The sequence below is a fragment of the Zosterops lateralis genome (genome assembly GCF_965231275.1).
Source record: "Zosterops lateralis genome assembly, chromosome: 11".
Classification (NCBI taxonomy): Eukaryota; Metazoa; Chordata; class Aves; order Passeriformes; family Zosteropidae; genus Zosterops; species Zosterops lateralis.
Window position 1 is genome coordinate 2,249,691 of NC_139771.1, and position 19,665 is coordinate 2,269,355.

At 50.1% G+C, this 19,665-nt stretch overlaps 2 protein-coding genes across 2 annotated transcripts in view; one reads left to right on the top strand and one right to left on the bottom strand.

Annotated features, from left to right (window-relative positions):
- DNAH1 (dynein axonemal heavy chain 1) overlaps positions 1 to 19,665 on the bottom strand; it is a gene marked incomplete at both ends in the record, with an annotated part of 66,923 nt that overhangs the window by 5,248 nt on the left and 42,010 nt on the right. Inside the window, 21 exon segments of the mRNA XM_083869271.1 lie at positions 372 to 572; positions 1,048 to 1,199; positions 1,389 to 1,584; positions 1,671 to 1,896; positions 2,016 to 2,176; positions 2,577 to 2,726; positions 3,532 to 3,651; positions 4,099 to 4,224; positions 4,440 to 4,571; positions 4,992 to 5,183; positions 5,465 to 5,632; positions 6,072 to 6,263; positions 10,969 to 11,154; positions 12,230 to 12,340; positions 12,852 to 13,043; positions 13,380 to 13,551; positions 14,361 to 14,569; positions 15,688 to 15,823; positions 16,208 to 16,404; positions 17,766 to 17,996; positions 18,756 to 18,934. Of these exon segments, the coding sequence (XP_083725397.1) occupies positions 372 to 572; positions 1,048 to 1,199; positions 1,389 to 1,584; positions 1,671 to 1,896; positions 2,016 to 2,176; positions 2,577 to 2,726; positions 3,532 to 3,651; positions 4,099 to 4,224; positions 4,440 to 4,571; positions 4,992 to 5,183; positions 5,465 to 5,632; positions 6,072 to 6,263; positions 10,969 to 11,154; positions 12,230 to 12,340; positions 12,852 to 13,043; positions 13,380 to 13,551; positions 14,361 to 14,569; positions 15,688 to 15,823; positions 16,208 to 16,404; positions 17,766 to 17,996; positions 18,756 to 18,934 (3,629 nt within the window).
- On the top strand, positions 6,721 to 10,063 carry LOC310913851 (HAUS augmin-like complex subunit 3; the record flags this gene model as incomplete). The annotated part of the gene is made up of 4 exons (XM_083869641.1): positions 6,721 to 7,974; positions 8,126 to 8,550; positions 9,180 to 9,396; positions 9,812 to 10,063. The coding sequence occupies 4 exons, from the start codon at positions 6,721 to 6,723 to the stop codon at positions 10,061 to 10,063; spliced, it is 2,148 nt and encodes a 715-aa protein (XP_083725767.1).

Below are 19,665 nucleotides of genomic sequence, written 5' to 3' on the forward strand. Positions count from 1 at the left end.
TTGGGGGGATGTGCCAGATTCCACACTCCACAAGAAGTGCCCAAGTTGCCTGCAGGCAGCTATTGGGGCTTCATAAGAGACAAGGACATTCCAGTCCCTTGGCTGAGGTTGTTGTCTGTAGCTCTGAAGCCATCAGCAGGCAATACAGAACTACTTCCACTGGGGAAGCAGCAAATACTGCTGTGATATAATACAAATAGGGCATTGGGATAAGGCTCTGCCTTGGGCAAGCAATGGTCACCTCTAAGGAGACAAGGCAGTGCCTCATCCTTTCCCTTGCATGGCACTGTACTGGGAACAGAGTATCAGCTCCTCTTGCTCTCCCAGGGCTGTCATGTGCAGTAGAGCTGAGCTGACAAAGCAGGGGACACTTGCCTGTGAGGGTTGGGGCTGTCAAAAATGGTTCTGAACCCTTCAATGTTGGCTGCAAAATCGTTGTCAAAGTCAGTGAAATTCTTCAAGCTGCTCATGGCCAGGATGTCTCCCCATGCTCTTTCATTCACCCAGTTTGGAGCTGGGTTTTCCTTCATCTCCTTTATGGCCCCTCCTGACAGCAGATACCGCCACTCATCCTGGGAACAGGATACAATTTGGTTATGGATAATGGCCTAACCATCTGAGCTCAAGGCACTTGGTGCCATATCCAATCAAAATCCTGTAGTATCCTTCTGGCTGCTCTCCTGCCAGGTGTGTGTGTCAAGGAATAACTGAGCTGGAGGGTCTGATGAGATCAACATAGTGACTTCTCAGCTGCCACTCTCAGCTAACTCCTGCCTTCTCCCTCTGAACTCATTAACCTTTGCAGCAGTCTGGCAGAAAACTGGCAGAAGCTGCAGGTGATTCAGGCTAGGCAGCTCTGCATGTAGACACACAAAACAGTTTGAAAGCTGAATAAAGACAAAGGCCCTTGTGTTTGTCCATTAAGCCTGTCATTAGCCCCAGGAAACAAGGCTCCTTTTCCACCCAGCACACAGTTCTAGGGGCTGAACAGGCTGTGCCTGAGCTGCCCTGATGGGATCCCTTCAAGTATTAAGGTGACCTGCTCACCATATCGATCTGCCCCTCATTCATCAGGATCCGGGCACTGACCAGGAAGGCGAACATGAGCTTGTGCTTCTCAAAGAGGCTGCGGCACACGTTGCAGTACAGACTGAAGGTGATGTAGTTGTTGATGTTCTCCACACGCTCTTTCAGCTCCTCTGTAAAAAAGGCAACAAGGATGGTAGGTGCCATGGGGGATATGGAGGGAGCTCTCCATGTCAGCTCTGGGTTCCTGATCACAGAGGCACACCTGCACCCTGGGAAGGACAGATGCTGCGCTCACACGCAGACCGGGTGCAGATGTGGGGTGAGGGAGAGGATAGGAGGGGGCTGTTCTGGGAAGGCACCTGATTTCTCAGAGTTACGGATCCCCAAGAGGAAGATGTTGAGGAACCACTCGAGTGAGTACTGGTACATGGGGTCCACGTTGGACAGGTCTGAGACACAGAAGTAGAGGATCTGTGAGCGGACAGCCACAGGCACATACTGCATGCGGGTGATGTTGATATCCTTCTCTGTCTGCTCTGCCACTGCGACCTTGGCCTGGAGGACAGAAGGGGTGTCATGATTAGTGGAGTGCTGGCAGGGGATGCACAGCTGCAGAGGGGAGAGCACCTTTCACTTCTGACCTGGATCTCTCCTGCCTTCAGCTTGGATGCCTCCAACACTTTGATGAGTTCCAAGTCATCTACAGGGTTTCCTTCAGAAGTGCTGAGCCGATACAGGATCTGGTCTTCTATATCCTTTAGTTCCTGACGCATCTGGGCGTTGCTAACAATTAGCTGGTTTCTATCTTCTTCTAAGTCAGGCCGCTCTGCAGCCACCACTTCTCCCAATAGTTGGTCTTCCAATCCACTACAACAAAAGCCAGGGAAATGAGGGTGGCAGGTGAGGGGGCAACATGCCCGAGAGTCTGAGGACTGCAAGGAATGAGGCTGAGTAGCATGAATAACTAATGGGGTAAAAACAGGTACCTGGGTGAGAGGGTGAAGTTGATGAGGGTAAGCTTTGTGGAAACCTCAGGGCTGTAGTGAGGGTTGGGCAGCTTGGTGGTGATGTACATCTTGAAATCTTCATGGTAGGGGATCACTGCATCCCCCAGCTTCATCACGGTGCTGCCTTGCTGTTTGAAAGTCTGTACCGGAGAAAGACAAATACAGGAAGGCTGGGATGGCTACCTCTTGTGAGGGAAGGCATCCTGCTGTGCCCTGGGCTCTGCAATGAGGAGAGAGTCTGAAGGCTCTCAGGACAGAGGAGCTCCAAGCTTCCCTGTGGAACTAAAGGCCTGAACGTGAAGACAGTAGTTTATTTCGTGGCCCTGCCTCCCAGGCAGAGATGCCTGCTGACCAAAGACCAGTGTGTGCAGGGGGTTGTCAATGTGTTGGTCCCTGGCCAAGGCATGGGACTCACTCATCCATGCAAGTTCTGCCTACCCACGGAGACCTACCAACACACCACACGGCACCCTGGCCAGCTGGCCCCTTACAGCTCAGCCAGGTACCCACTGCCCTCCTTGCCAAGGTGAGACACAGGACCTCCTTCAGCAGGACAGGCTCAAGGACTGGATCCAGCTCCTCGCCAACATTCTCCAGCAGGAAGGGCTTCCCAAAGGTAATGGCATTTTCCAGAGTGGAGAGGAAGTCCCGGTCACTCAGCTTGCCCACCTCCAGGCTGTTTTCCCTCTCCTAAAAGCAGAGGCAGGGAGAGGGAGAGGCAGGGTTTCTGTGGTGTCCTGCCAGCTTCACATCCAGCTCTGGTACACAGTACACCTCTCACTGGACCAATTTAGCTCCCTGGGGCAGCAGAAATAATACATTTTCTTGCTCAGCTAGACTTTGGCTATTTTGGCAAGTTTATCGCACACCAGCAGGCAATAGGACAGCTCAATGAGGCAGCAGAAAAAGGGGGAAATATCAACAATCTTCTTCACACACCCATACTCCTCTGGAGCCCCACACTCCTAATTCAGGGCAGAGCCTGCAAAGTGAGAGCAGGTGAGAAAAGCCCTCAGGGAGCAAAACAGGATCAGCTGCCTCAGTCTCCTGCCTGATCCTTCAAAAGGGCAGTAAAGTATGTCTCTGGAGAAAAGGTGGTGGTTAGTGGTTTCAGCATTTTGGCAGTAGGGACTGTTCTCAACAGCCAGGTAATACCACCCTGATCCTTTTCTGTCCTAGAAACCTGAAAACCATTATGGGAGATGCTGGTGTTGTTTTGTGAGGTGAAGGCTCCTAGAATGTTAGTGGAGAGCCAGAGTGGGAATCTGATGCCTTGCTTGCTTACATGAGGGCTCCTCCTGCCCTGTACTGCTTTCCCTGAGAGGGGAAATCCACCTGGGATGAATGTGGATGTGGAGACTATCTGGTGCTGGTTAGGTTGGGCTGATATAGCTTGGGGTTTTGCAGCTTTAGAGCCAAAGCCTGAGGTTGCTTTGCACAGCTCCTGATAGAAAACTGTCTCCCCTATCCTGGCTTTCCTCCCCACAGCTCTTACCAGATTCTTGATCCACTTGTTTGCTTGTCCTTGTGGGTCTATGTAGTGGTTCCAGCGCAGGGAGAATCGGGTTATTACCCCATTCTCCACAGACAGGGCGTCATTGGGTAAACCAACAACCTAACAGGGTAGAAAAAGTTGTTGGGACACCTGGTAGTGCACATAGGTGACCAGAGAGAAGCCCTTGCTGCCCTGGCCCCTGAGTGCTCCCAGTGGGTGGACAGGGGATAGTGGTGAAGGTACCTCTGCCAAGAGCCAAGCCCTGGGATGGGGCTGTGCTGTGGGGTCAGGCTTGGGCAGGCTATGGCCAGAGCTTGGCTCTGGGCCAGTGGTTTGTAAAGGACAACCCTTACAGGTTAAGGCTGATACCTTCTTTGCTGCTGCCTAGACCTGGCAGCAATTCCAGTTCTGTAGTGTGGAGATACATGGCCGTTATCCAGCTGCTTGATTTGGGGCCTGTTCTTTGGTACAGGTGATCCTAATGAGTGGTGAGCTGACTGTTTTTGTCTTTACCTGAGGCCCCTTCTTCCTCAAGTATCGTTTGGTTTGGGTTTTTTTGAAACTTGCCTGCCAGGAGCGGATTTCCACAGGGTCTCCAAGGGTGTTGATGAGGCTTGCATCCTCACTGTGGGGAATGTTGTTTTCAGCCAGTTCCTTCATCCACTCTGTGGACAGTGCTGCACGGTAGTCTCCCTGCCATGAGAAACACCCTCATGGCCTTTCTTCAAGTTGCAGCTGGTCTGTTGTGAGTATCTAAACCCTCCTGTTCTCATTCAAATGGGCCTTATGCAGCCTCTGGCACAAATGGAGAGAGATCCTGGGGGGATCTCACACCCTTGTGTCCTATTCTTTTCTCTCTGGCCAGGACAGCAGAGTTGCAAACTGAGTGCTGAGCACTTCACACTTACTGTGAAAGGGCCCAGGTAGGCCACAAAGCCAGCTGCAACCAGCACATCCCCAGAGCTGTTGTTGATTTTGTCATCCAGGCTCTCCACAGTGTCCTGCCAGCGCACCTTCTCATCAGCCAAGCTGTTGATGAGCTGTGGGATAAGTTGCACGTGTGAGAGCTGCTGTGTGGTCTAACCTTGTGTCTTGGACCTGCTGCTCTCTGGATAATGCTGCAGGTGACTTTGGTGACCAGAGGCTGGGGTGGCCCCTGACATACTCTGAATTCTGTTCCTGGCTTTAAGTACTCAATCCTGGCATTACTGGGCTGCTCTCAGCTGTCGTGGAGACCCACTGTTAGCTGAAAAAGCTGTGCACAGGAGGACAGTAACTTTTTACATCAGTGCCTAGCTAGCTTAGCTTTCCAGTCTTGTTGAGCTGCTGGGATCAGGCCAGGTAGCTCCAGCCTGGGACTGTCATGAGCTGCAGGCACGTGGATGTTTTCACCACTGTGCTGCTTGATCTGAAATTGAGTTGCCTCACATAAGCAGGCAGAACCCAGCTCTGACCCTTACCACATCAGCACGGGCCAATCTGTGCAGACACTGCTCACACTTCCTCTCCAGCTCCTCCTTATTGGCTTTGCAGGCCTCGTACTTTGCTTGCAGCTGGGCAATGCCATCTTCAACAGCCTTCAGGCGTTGCTTGGCTTTGTCAAGGACCAGCTGAGTGGCACGCAGGTCTGCCTCTGCCTCCCGCAAGGCTTGCTGGGGAGAGGTGCACAAGGAAACAGTGGGTATTTTGGGTATGTGGTCAGCCTTTTCCCCCAAAACTCAGAGATCTTGGAGCAAGAGTTGGTTTTCCACAAAAGTGCTTGCTGATAAGTTCTAGCTACTGATATCTCAACGTCTCAGTCAATCCAATCCCTGGATGACAAAGGTGTTATGTCCTGACCTGCAGAATGTGGTGATTCCCAACATCTGCAGAACAGAGCTGCTAGTACTGTGTTCCCAAACACCAAAAGCAACTGGGTCACAGAGTCTCTTACCCGTTTGGGCTCCACGACCTTGGCCACAAAGTGGTACTTGTGCATGGCGCGCACCCATTGGCAGATGGAGGTACAGGCTTTGGAGACTTTCGCAATGGCAGCTGGCTGAAACTCATCATTGTCAATGTAGGGCTGGATGGCCTTGATCACACTGTCTGGAATATTGTCCTGGAAAGAACAGTGGGAGGGAAACAGACTTTCCTCAGTCAGAGCTCTAGCATGCTCATCACTGACCTCTTGAGGGCTTCCCCCAGGGGCAGCAGCACCCCAGGACCTGATGGGGTAGGATCATACTGGAGCAAGAGGAATCAAATTGCTGCATGTTGAGGTCTGAGAGCCACAGCTGTGGGACTGGGTAAATCCTTTCCCATACCACTGCTACGTAGCTACTCCACACAAAAGAGAAGGGGGGCAGAATGTGAAGACTTGTGTGTCTGGGTCCTATTGTCCAAGGCAATGAAGTGCACCCAACTCACATGAGGACTTCCAGGCCAAATACACCCTCATCCTTGGTGTTGCTGAAGGGTGTTGCCCACAAGCAGCTCAATTTGTTGCTGCTGTGAGAAGGATGTCTGTGAGGAAATACATGATCCCAGTCACAGCTTACCTTATCATAATCATACAGGCTGTTCAGGAACTGCACTGGGTCCTGGAGGAGGGCCCTGCCTGGCTCCCAGTAATCATCCACCTTGGTGCCCATCTTTTCTCCTGCCACCTTTTTGGGCTTTTTTCCATGCATAATGCAGACAGCTTCAATCACGATCTTCACACCAGGGGGAGGCCTCTGCAGGGCTCGTACCTGCAAAAACCAAATGGAAACAGTGGGTTAACCTGATTCCCTGGGAGATGGGGTGTTCATCTCTCCCTCAGCTGGGCCAGAGGAGACTGTGACCAGAGGTAGGACAGAGGATACAATACACAGGCAGGAAGGACAGAGGCATTTGAAGGGAAAATTGGTTATCAGAAAGGGCATGGAGCAAACTAAACATAGGCTGAAAAAGCCTGCTCTGCTAGTCTAATAGATGTGTCCCTATGCACTGAATATATCTTGGCAAAGGAGCTCAATCTGTATGGCCCTAGGGAGAAGGTTGTATGGAAATGAGGCACAGGCAGGCTTTCTCATTTGTTCTATGGGCTCTTATTTGTCTTGTACCCCACCAAGCAATGAGCTGGTCTTCAGCACTTGTGGAAGGACTGCTTGAGTCTCCCCTTAAGCAGGCACCTTGAGATGACCGTGGGCGTCAGGACCTCTGAGGATGACTCCTGCTTTTTCCCTTCTAGTGCTGACCATCCTTGCCATGTTCAGCTGGAGATATTCCCAGGCCTTCCCACTGGACACTGTCAGCAGGGCAGCGGACTTTATGGCAACGCTGAGGCTGATCTACCCCCATGCAGATACCCTCTGTGAGAAGGACTTTGAGTGGCTCTTTGACTGCCCTGAGACAAAGCAATTCCTCGAGTGGTTCTGTGGGACAGTGAGTGAGGAGAATGTGCTGAGCCCAGCTGAGGTGGAGGCCTATGAGGCCCTGCTGGCTGCAGGCAAACCCATCTTGGAAGGCGATGCCCTGGAGGAGGCCCTGAAGATGTGCTGCCAGGCCCCACAGCTCCCGAGCTCGATAGTGGATGAGGGACCCTCTCAAGAGGCCCTGCAGCAGGAGCTTCAGGAGCTGAAGCACTATCGTGACCACCAGCTCTGGAGGTACAGGAAGCTGTTGGCTTGGACAAACAAGCTGCAGCAGGAACAGAAGTATTTGGAGGAGGAGGAGAAAGTGGTGAAGCAGGAGTCGAGGATGGCTCATATGGACCTGAAAGCAAAGATCTTCAGAACTAGAGCTGAGTTGAGTCAGGTCAGCAAGACTGCAAAGCAGAATTCAGAGTGTCATGAGAACATGGGGATGGGCCAGCTGCCAACACTGCTGTGCCAGATAGATCTTGGTCCTTACCTGGAGCAAGAACAACAAGCCACTGATACATTTGAGAGCTTCATCCAGCAAGTCCTACCAGAGAGTGTCCAGGCTCCAGATGTTTGGGAAGCAAGTGCACGGGGAGAGAGCAGCCTGAAGGAAGGGCTGGAGGCTGAGACACAAATGGAGTCATATTGTGAAATAGCAGAAGAAAGAAGAGGAGCTTCTTATCAAGAATGCACAAAGACACTGTGGTGGGTGCCACCAATAAACTGGGGAATATTGTTCCAAGACTCAAAGGCAGAGCTCCTAGTGGAGGGAGGGAATGAGAGAGATGTGTTAAGCATAGAGAGTGAGAAGAGAGATGGCAGCCAGGAAGCCACAGAGAGATGGGACACCAAGAAAACATCAATGCCAAAAAATCTTGGGACTGATGAAGATAAGCTGCTGGGGGACCAAGACAGCTTTTGGAAGGAGCTGGGCCGAATAGAGACAGCATATATCTGTGCCCGGAGGGAGGTTATAGTCACAGCAGCAAAAGTGGAAGGCACCCATGCTGCGGTGGAGTGGGCCCAGAGGACTCTGGAAGCTCTTGAGGATAACCAGGTAAGGTCCCATTCCTCCACCATCCTATGTGACAGGGTCTGCCTGTGGCACAGGCAGTCCCTCCTGTTGACCACTGGAACATAATTGACAAGTTGGGAGGGGGTGGCAGAGCCAGGCAGTGTCACCAGCCTGTTTGTGTCCCCCTGCATAGCAGGCTGTCGAGGCTGAGCTCCAGAGCCAGGCTCCCATGCTCCAGAGGCAGCTTCATGTCCTGCGTTTCGACATCATGCAGACTCTGATACATCAGCTGCTGCCCCTGCTCAAGGCAGAGGCCTGTCGCTTTTGCCTCCCCATCTTGCACAAGCACTTCAGCCTGGAAGTTTCCCACCTCTGCAACACTGCCAGGAGGCAGGAGGAGGTGGCTGCATGGCTTTTGAGCCAGCACAGCCGCCTGGATCTGCTGGAGCTCCAGCTGAAACGGGAGAGAAAGGAGCTGGAACAGAGGGCTGCTTGGCTGGAGAAGATCGAAATCATCACCAGGCTGCAGGAGCAGCAGAACTGCTTCAGAGATGCTAGGCCCTCCCAGAAGGGTCACCCACACAAATGGATAGACCCCAAAGAACTCACTGCTATACGGTAAGAGCCTGGGGGTGTGGTTCTGAACTTGAAGAACAAACTAGGTGTTGGAACAGTGGCATAGGAAGGGCTGAGACAGGCAGCAGACCCAAGCTACCAGACAGACTAGCAGTGCTCTTCTGCCAGAGCAGAGCCACTGTGACTCCATGGTGGTGTGAAGTTCCCCAGATCTGCTTCATTCTGGCTGGCTTGAATGGATGAAGCAAAGCATGGGCTTGGAGAATGGAATGAGTACAGAGTACGGAAGTTTTTTCTAGAATGTTAAGGTAGAGAGTGTAGAGGCAAGTCTTCAGCCATGGAGAAGAGCTGGGCCACAAGCTCCTTAGAGCAAGACCTTTCTCTGACTAGGTGTCCTGCATCGACTGGGTCTTCTCAGTCTTCCCCACACAGTTTTGGAGTAGCTGGTGCTGGTGTCTGCCAAAAAGAAATCACACACTGGCTCTTGAGCCAGCCTGCTCTTTTATGGTGCTCTTCTTGACACAGAATGCTCACCAGGAGTGGCTATCTTCTCATTGTTGACATACATCAGCTTGCATCCTAATCTTACAGTGCACAACTACCTCAGAACCCTGTTCTTCCTCAGTCCTGGTGCTGCAGTCACAGCTGTGGCTGACTGTCCCCTCTCACAGGCTCTGGGACATGCTGATGAGGGAAGATAAGGAGAAGCAGCCCTTCCGCAGCTACGAGGCCATGGCAGCCAAGTGCTCCCAGCTGGTTCAGGACAAGAGGGCACTGGAAGCCCAGCTGGAAGCTCCTATGCCCCAGGTGTCTGCCTTGGAGTCCTCTGTAGAGGTGCTCTATCACCAACTGTACAACAGCTCCAACCAGCTGCAGCTGTCCTCACCGGTAAGGAAGCACTCCTCCTCCCGCTCCCCTGGGCCTTGCTGGGCAGCAGCAGGTGAGCACAGGGAGTCCTCTGCCATCCTCCCTGGGTGCAGGGGGGAGACCTCGCTGCCTCTCAGCCAGAGAGGGAGGGGAGGTTGGCCTGATCCCTGCCTTGTCCCAAAAGCCATCCAGTGAGGCAGTGGCTGACTATGGGACAAAGGTGATTCTAACTGCGTCTCACATGGGCTGTTCAGTGTTGACATTGGTGTGCCTTAGCCAAGGTGTCCCAGTAAGCCACCTCTGCTCCTTGGACTGGGAGAGTTTGGAGGCCAGAGCTGGGTGGTAGTTTGTTTCTGGGGGGCTGAGCTGTTCCACAGGTATTAGGAAAATCCCCTTATTTCTCCATATTCACATGAGTTTGGGCTGTGTCCCTTAGGAGATCTCTGAGCTGATGCAGCAATTGATCATCATGCAGGATGACCTCTACCAGAAGCTGACAGACCTCCTGAGTGACCTGGAGATCAAGCGCAGGTCTCTGGAGAACCCCATCCTGCAGACAGAGCGCAACCTTTATGTGTATTTTTACTGCAATGAGGATCGGCTGAGAGAGGTGGTGGAGGAGCTGGAGAAACAGGCATCAGCTTACTCCAAGGGACCCCTGAGGGAGCTGCCCTATGGAAAGGAGTAGGTCAAAGGGATCCTTGCTCCCTGCCACAGTAGTGGTGTCCTCTTTTAGTTGGGCTGGGTCCTTAATTCTGGACTGGAGAGAACGCTGGTGGTCTCTGCTCTGGTGACAGGTTACTTGGGTCATGACTTGGCAGCTGGATATAAAAGAAACTAGGATCTTCAGAGTATCTGGGTGTCTGGGTGCTGGTTTAGATGATGTGTAAGAAATTGATGCATCTTGTGGCAGTGGAAGCCTTGGATAGATGAGACACTTCTTGTGCCAGCTCTGCAAGAGGATGGGTGCTGGGGGCAAGTGGACCAACACTGCCTGTGTCTTTCCCCACTTTCTGAGGAAAGGGATTTTGTGTGATTTTGATAAAATAAAAAGGTGCGTTACTCACAATTGCAGAGCAATAAGGCTGTCCCCGAGTGGTGAAATCTGTACTTGTTGAGTGTGCTGTGGCTATGGGCTGTGATGCAGGCTCAGAATCACCCTTGTTTCTCTCATTAGCTTATTTCAAGTCAGTATTCCTTGAATTCAGCCTGCTGCCTCTTCTTTGCCTGTGGTGGATCCCTTTTCAAAGAGCCTGCAGGTTCAGGGTGCTGTCAGCTCTGTCCCTGTGCTGCACAGTCAGTATTTGGGGTTGTTTGGTGGTACCTGCTGCCTACCCCCATGGACAGGCACATGTGAGCCCTCCTCCACAGCCTCTCCAGGACATGCTGGAAACACCCAGGGGCCACTTACTGCCTTTCTGCCCTTCAATTTGTATCTGAAGGAGTGAAGATGAAAAGCTGCAAAGCAGTTGCCCAGAGTGAGCCCAGGGGGAAGGATGGAGGAAAGGCCTATGGATGTTGCAAGCCTATTGAAAAGGAATTGCTGTCCTTGACCAGAACGAGCTCTTCCATCCTCTCCCTTGACACAGTTACCTCTGTAACATCATTTCTGTTGAGGTTCTTCAGGCTGGCAAGAGCAGCATCTAGGGCTGGGAGGGCTTCATCCAAGTCCTTCTGAGCATCATCTGCAATGGCTTGGGCTGTCTGAGCTTTCTCGTTGGCCTTTGCCTCCTCAGCCTGCACAGAAGTTCTTGTCTCTTCAGCTACAGCTGTGTCCACCTGTAACATCAGAGACAGCTTCAGAAGCATGCTGGAGGCAGAGCTTGGCTTGGCACCGCTAGGAAAGGATCACAGCTGTCCTAGCAGCTAGTGTATCTTCTCCCAGCAGATCTCAGGGATCTAACTGCTGCAGGGGATGCCCTTCCTACACTATACCGGGAGAAGGTTTTTGTCAGCCTGTATAAACCATCCACAAGCTCCAGCTCTGGCTGTGCCTGGAATGATGTTAGTCTTGCAGGAATTAGCTGCTCTACCAATTTTCCTATTGGCACAAGTAGAGGATGCATAGGGTTGCAAATTTGTAGGGAGATGGAGGAATAGGAAGATATGCTTAGGGGTTTGTTTCTAAAACTGCCACTTCTGCATACCCCAAGGGTTAAAACACTACCAGGAGGCACAAAGGAAATGTTGAATATAGCCAAATCTTTATCTGCTATGTGGGAATTTAGGTGACTGCAGACACATGCCCCTCTCCATGCAGAGCTGTATCATGTTATTATGTCCTTGTTCATTCTGTCCCAGTGTGGCCATCCCACAGTAGGAGATAGGCAGGGAGGACCACAAAGATAGAAGGCAGTGACAGCCAACACAGAACAGTTCCCTCTTCCTGAAGTGGCATGAGTGACTGTGTGATGATCCCTGAGGTTTGGGGGGCAGGCTGCATCTGGATCAGCTCCCTGGGGATGGGATGTGGAGAAATGATCCTGTGCAATGAATCTGGCTTAGAGCTGCTCAAGCCACCTGAGGATTGTGTTAGTGTTGCTAGACTGTGCTTGAAAGGGCCTGGGAGCTGGGAGCTTGGCTGACTGACCGCTGGGTGGTGGTTTCAGACAGGGACACGGGAGCCATCGCTTCTGCAACAACTGATGCTCACCAGCAGCACAGCAGGACTGCACCAGGAGGCAGTTTTTGCTGTCAGTGCAGCTCTGCACAAATATCTGCCGTGCCAATCTGAGGCGTTTTTACCTCTGATCAAGCAGGATTTTGCACAATCCCTGCCAGGCCCCTCCAGACTGTGTCCAATGCAGTCTGAGCAGCCAGAGTTAGAAAGTGCAGGGCTGCCCAGCAGCGGTACCTTTATCTGTTCTATGGTTGCCTCGGTGTCCTTGGCTGCCTGTGCCAGGAGAGGGCGGGAGCTCTCCAGCTCCTCTTGCATCTTCGCTACATCCTCTGCTGTTCGCAGGAGCTATGGGAGAAAAGCAGAGTTAAGAGCAGGGGCAGCAGCCATGGAAAGCCCTAGGAAAGGGCTGTGCTGCTCTGGAGGGTTCTCCCTGCCAAGAGTTGGGCTGTGCAAAGCACAGGTCTTGCCCTGGTTCCTGCTTAAGCAGGACACTGTGGTGTGCCTATGAACAGTAGTGCCTAACGTTGCCTGCACATTAGGCATTACTTCACAAGCTCATGGCAATGAGGCAGCAGGACTATGTTTCTGTTAGAGGGCTTTCAATTACAAGGTTAGTAAGGAACACCCTGAGAGCTGAGCTACACAGAGGTTTGTTGTCCCCAAAGACTGGGGATCGTTATTCTTTTAGAGCTGTTACAGACTCAGACCTTTAGACTGGCCCTGGCAGAAGGCATAGTTCTCACTTGCTTTAGCCTGAGTTTTTCCCTGTTACACAGGACATGTGTAGGACATCTCACTCATCTCTCTGCTCAGAGTGTGTAAGGGTGGCCCCATTCCCTGGGTATAAGGGATGAACCTTGTCTAGGCCACTTTGCATCCTGTTCTTGGCTGTCTTCAGTTCCTGTTGCTTCTTTCCAATGAGGGAATTGAAGATGCTGAGGAACTCCAGGTAGCTTTTGGGAGTGATATAATTGTGTCTGCCCAGTTCTGCTAGGAACAACTGGCACTTCTTTGCCACGCTCTGGTGGATTGCTACACATACTTGAATCTACAAGGAGAAAGGAAAGAAACAATCTTATTCAGTACTGAACATATGAAAGGCAAATCTATGTGATGCCCAGAGAAAGCAAAAGGTGCTTGTGAAGAACCAAACTCTACAGTCACAGCAGAGCTTACATATGTGTGGGGGTTTTAGTGCCACAGAGGGGTGACAAATGGCCAAGCCTGTTTCAAGGCATACAAAGGTTACGCAGCTCTGCATTTGAATGATCCTGCCATGGAACATTTCTGCTGCAGGGTAGGACACTTCTGAAGGTCTTGGTGTATCCAGAGACACAGCACACTGAACATAGAGGAGCAGAGTATTCTTGAGTGTGGCACGTACCATCCCGTCCAGATCTTCATTACGGCTACCAAGAAGTGGGAGTTCATTCAGGAAGGAGGAGGCAACGCTCTCCAGGGCTTCAGCAGGCCACTCATTGAACCAGTCAATGGTACAGCAGTTCACAAGGGACGGGAACTGTCTCAGGCGCGCGCGGAACACTTCTCCAATCGGGCTGAGGGCAAGGCGTGCAGAGAAGATGTGTTACAGCTGGCTCTGAATACAAGGACAAAGTATCTTTCCTTCTGCAGAACCACCCTGGAGCCTTGTGGAGCAAGAGGGACAGGAATACACCGAGGGAAGGAGAGAAAAGAGGAATGAAAGTTCAGGCAGTGAGCTGCATGCCCAAAGATGCGTGTCTGAGCTCATTCCTTTGCTTGGGATATTCTGGAAGTATTAAGATGGTAGTAGGTTGATATTTTATGGGTCCCTCTCTAGGGAAAACACTTAAAGGATAAGAAATAAATGTGCTCTGAAATTTATTTCAAGCAGGTGTGTGCAGAGATCACATCACCAAACCATAATCATGGCCCTGATTTTTCTACTTGTTCTTGCACTGAGAATACCCTGTTCCTTCTGGTATCCCTTCTGCAAGAGAGCAAGCTGGTTATGGACTATGCATTAGATTCACAAGTAAACAGGGTCCAACTGAGCCCCAAATTAAAGCAAGATATGTCTGTAACAAATGGCTCAATGGTGCAGAGAGGAGGAAGTACCTTGTGTTTCATCTGAATCACATATAATCATACTCTTGAAAAATTCAAACTTCATCTTGAGACCAGCAAAGTGTAAAAAAAAAAAAAAAAAAAAAAAAAAAGCATCTAGTCCTAGGGGAAGGTGTTGTTAGGCAAACCATACTCCTACTCCTCTGCCTTCTCCAAAGTCTGGGGCTTGGAAATAAAGATCCCATTACACAGTGACGAAAGGCAAAGGATAAGGAGGGAATAATTAGTATTAAAGCATAGAGTTGTAGGCCTGAAGTACCTCATGCACAGGACCATGTGGATATTGGTGCGAACCCGTGCTGTGAATGCAGCCATCAAATTGGCCTTGGTGGGCTGCTGCCCCAGGTCCCGGACAATAGGCTTCATAGCTGTCAGGATCGCATCTTGGTCCTCAGGATTGTAAATGTTGGGAATGTCACCAGAGTTGAGCAAGTTGTTGATATCTTCGAGGAAGGATTCACTTTTAATCTAAATAGATGGCAAAAAAAAGCAGTTTCTCAGAAGACACTTATGTCTCACATGCCATGGAGATAATTTCTGCATAAATACAGCCCTCAGTTATAAGAAACAATTTTAGTGATCATTTGGCTCCAGAAAGGCACACCCTGATTCTTGTCCAGTGCCTCCAATTAAACAGCCATATTTCAGCCATTTCAGGACTGGGAGGATGTGTTTGAGAACAAACATCCTTCTGCCCATTCCCTGTCTCCTCACAGACAAACTGAGCTCAGGCTCTTGCTCCCTGCCTCTGCAGTCAGACCCCAGACATCTGGTTGCTCCGTGTCTTTGTTCCTCCAGCACAGAACGTTCATTATTAAAATAAAGCATATCAATGTGGGAGACAGAGTAATTGTAGGGATGTGTCACAGTCTGTGGGACGATCTCCCTCCAGCGCTACACTCACCTCTCCACCTTTGCTACATCAGAAATACACTGCATCCATCTCCTTGACTAAAATGCACCCTCCTGGGCCCCTTTGCTCCCACATATGCTTCTCACTGCAGGGAAAAGGCTGCAAGAACAAGTAGCATTTGACTGATGCTCATCTTGCTGCTTAGGGCTCTGCCACAAGGGAATGGTTCCTATGATAATGAAGGCAGTAAAAAAGCCTATGGGGAACATAACTGTGATTCCAGAAGTGGAAATTTGCCTACTCATTAGCAAGTTAGAGTTTACAGTTACAGCCAGCTTTATCCTGTGGAACCAGCAGGCATAAGGTCCTAAATCTACTCTCTTTTTGAAAAGAATCAATTTACTTAGGACTTCTAATATCAGTGGCCAATAGTGCTTAGTTTCAGACAGCTAAAATCTATGTGCCCACCAAACACTTGGATGGAGCTGAAGGAAGCTTCCTTGTGCAAGAGAAGAATCCACCCACTCACACAGCTCTACAGACCTCTAGCAATAAATGCACCACCTCTAATTTCCCTGAGGCTCCTTTATAAGATGATGAATATAGGCTACTGAAGAAATACAAATTTAGTTTGTGTCAAGTTCCTTAACACCCTGTAGGGGAATTAATTGAGCTTAGAGATGCGTTTGTGACTCCTTTTGAGAAGGAATCTACTATGCTAATACTCCTGTACCTGTGTGTCTACAAATAGGAAGGTCTTGGGTAGACTTTGAAGGCCTGCCTTCATCATGACCTTCCTCACATCATCTCGCCATTCAGTCATGCCATAATTTTTGGACAGTTCAATCTGGAAACATTCATTTTCTGCCCTAAAGGAAAAAGAAGCCTGTGGAGTTACATCAAATTAAAACATTCTCTTTTGTCAATTCCCAGTATGTCTTGTGGACCCAGGGTGAAAGGACTCAAGTAAGTTGTTTTCCTACAGTAAGTCCTGTGCACATGCTTATCCTTGTGCACCAAGGACAGCCACCAGCTCAGGAGCATGTTTTACACAAAGCAGAGACACCTGAGCTAGCTAGAAACCCAGTGCAGATGTGCATGTTAACTGAGTCCTAGCTCTTGACTTGTTTGAGCAGTCAGCAGCCTGAAAAACATGTAACTTGCAGTGGGAAGGGCAGAAAAAGAGATTCTCTGAAGGCAGCCCCAATGGAACTGCTCCCCATTACACACATAGGTGGGAGTTCATTACTTACATGTGAGATGCCAGTCTGGTGAGAGACTGTCTCCCACTTCCCCCAACACCCAGGAGCAGGGCGTTCCCCGGAGCCTGCCGCAGGATCCGGCTGATGCGGCAGATGTGCTGTATCGCATCCATGAAAAGCACAAGCTTCAGCTCTGGGGTGTTGCTTTGATTGTACTCCTCCAGGTAGTCATCAATCACCAGCTTCAGCTGTGGGTAGAAACACTCAGTTGTGGCTACCAGATAAAAGCAATTGTAGGGGGGCTTTATTGTCCACTGGCACAGCCAGGAGTAGGGGAGGGCAGAGGCTGGTGCTTAACGGGGTCTGGGAGCAGCACTCCTCTGGGCTTCTGTAAGGAACGGCCATTGGATGGGCTGAATTTAGTTAGTGGTGGTGGCAGCAGCTGCTCAATGGTGACCTTAAACTAACTCAGGCAAGTGACTACAGTCTGCTGTTCCCAACTGTGCTGTTTGCCTCGAGAAACAGCAGGGTGTAGTTCAAAATAAAAGATAAAAAAAAAATAAAAAGGCAGCTTATGGCTGCTTGATCCATACTGCTCCAGGGCCTCCCTCTGGGTTAGTTTCCTTGCTCTATAACTGACCACTCCTGCTGCTGAATCCTGTGGTTAGGATTCTGGCTGGAAAGCCACAGGTGCTGGGGAAGAAAACAACACTGGCTGTAGATGGGTAGAGGAGCATACTCCTCTCCCAGTCCAGTAATTACATGGAATAGTAGCAGGAACAGTTTCTCTTGCCCTTCCCAAGGCTCTCTTCAACAGTACCCTCAGGCCAGAGAAGGAGATGAAGCATGAAGACATCTGGGATTTGATCCTACCCCCTCAGCAATCTCACTGTGAAGCTGGGAAAGCAACACCAGCTGGAATTCTTACAGCACTGAGATCCCTGCCTAGATGCCTAAGTCCTGTGTGCATCAGTGGGGAGTGTGCAGCTGCCTCTCTGTCTGGCTGTCTCAGCTGTGCTCACTTCGGTGGGGGACAGGCCTACCTACTTTGCAAAAGGGATTGGAAAGCTCAGTTAATTACCAGCCCTTGTCACACTGCTATCACAAGAGGAGAGACAACAGAATAATCATCTCTTTCTGATAATGAGTGCAAAACACACCACTCATTGCCTTTGCTTAATTACCACTACCCAAGTACTCCCAGTATCTTCTCCAACAGGGAGACTGGCAGTAACATTAATTACTCGTAAAGGTCAACTGTGAAGTATTTAATGGCAAAAGTAGTATTGTTTGGGGGTAATGTGCCATTTCTTTCCAGCAAATTTCACTTTTCAGTCCCAAGTGTGGCTCATTTGGGAGATTTGGCATAGCAGGCTGCCTCCAGGATTGCAATGCACAGACAGCTTGTTCCACCTCAACTGCCTGTCACAACAAAAACAGCCACTATTCATATATGTGGTAGGATTTCACAGGAGGCCCCTGGGACAGTTTGTAGTTTCAGACACCTCTAATTAAAGCACCACTATTGTTACTATTACTGTTCTCCTTTGTTTGCAGAAGACTGGGAAGATGTGAACGTGGTTCACAACATGATTCCCAGAGTCCTTACCTTATCCTGGCTTTTGATTACTTGGTATAATTTGACATTGGCACCCGGCTCCATGAAGTCTCCAAACAGAACTGGCTGGGAGGGAATGACCTGCTCAAAAGTGGTGCCAAACTCCTCCATCTTCTTTGTCATTAGGCTGTCAAACCAGGCCCGGTCCTCCTCGCTGACCAAGCGGTCACAGAAGACCCGGCAGCTCTCGTGGTACCACAATCTCAGCAGCTGCTCTTTGTTCTGGTAGGAAATCCCAGGAAAACAGCCCCCATGAGAGAAGTAGAGAAGTGTTATGAGCATTGCTGTCAGGAAAGCTGGTTCCTGCCCAGCATGTGGCCAACTCCACTCCTGTTACAAGGCAACTGGAGCGGAGAAAGGACTGGGCGGAGGAAGCTGCTTTCCCTTCTCCTCTCAAAAACAACTCTTGTCAAAACAGCTGCTTTGCAGAGAGCTCATTACAGCATCAGTTTATCCCTCTTTATTTGTCCATATGTTGGGCTTTCTTTGAGAGACTTTAATTTTATGTTCTTTGTTCTTATCTTTCCCCAGTTTGATTTAAATTTTACAGTTTCCTTTTATTTGGCTGATAGCACAGAACCTATACTACTTAGGGTCCTAAGTACTCCCTGTGATAATTCAGTCTCTACTGGCTGGAACCAGAGCAAGGTCCTCAGGAGAGCTGAAGGGGCAGAAGCCCCTACTTGGTCTCTGTCTGGTCCCTCATGGCTCCATCCAGCCCTGAACGGGGTGGATGTGTCCTACTGACTCTGTGGCCACTGACCTGCTTCCATGCCAAGGAAGGACTGTGATGAAGGGGGCATTACCTGCTACTGGTACCATGCAATAGCCAAAGGGGAGGCCACCACACCCATTGAGCAATATCAAAATGCATCTTCAATGGGAAATTGAAGCCTGTTTGCAGGCCTGTGAATGAGGCCTCAAGTAGAACTTTTCTGGTCTTGCCCTGGGTGGCAAGGCTGTGCTGACAGGAGGACTCACCTCGACCTTGCTAGGCTCAGCCATGAGCATGCCCTGGAACACCTTTGAGAGGTCTCTCAGGTTGAAGGTATAGTGTGACTTTGCTGGTGTGGGCAGCAGCTGGGATGTGATGGTCATATACATGGAGATTGTGGCATCAACTAAGGGCTCATTCAAGTCCTTCACTGCATCTGCTCCTGCTGCAGAGACACAAGTAGTTGGAGAGGATGTCAAGATGGTAACTCTGGGCTGAGAGGGTCCTTGCAGTGCAGGAAGGTGGCACTGAGTGGCAGAGGTGCTGGCTAGGACTCGGATAGGAACACACTTTTTCCTGCTTTTTTCTGCAGAGACACTGAGGGGCTTGACTAAGCACCTGCTCACTGCAGTGGACAGCTGCCAATGGTTTCATCAACTAATGTGAATCAGATTTGGGGTGCAAGAATGCTTTACAGTGATTCTGTGGTGTGAAGACTTCCTGCTCCCCAGGAACAGAGGAGGCACTGCAAGACAGGTAATTGATGCCGACCTGAAATACTCCAGACAGGTTTTACTTCTCCCTCCTTGCATTCCCACACTGAAATCTCAGCTACTTTTAAGCTAGAAAGTGTGAGTGCCCTCTTAGCTAAACCCCTTCCAATTCATTATGCTCAGCAAATGCAAAGCCACTGAGAAATAATTTCTTATGCAATAATCTGGCAAGATTTAAACACAGCTGCCAGTTTTAGAACATAATTTTTTTCTCCCAATGAAGTTTATTACAAACACTCCTGGAGAAGTTGAACCCTGTGACACCCCAGCATTTTGCATTTTTTTTGCATTATTTCAAAAATCCTTTAATTTCTTTCTAAATCACAGCTAGATGTTTCAGTGTGCCCCTGAGATCACAGTCAGGTACCGGTGATTCTGAATATTGCAAGTATTCAGAAAGCTC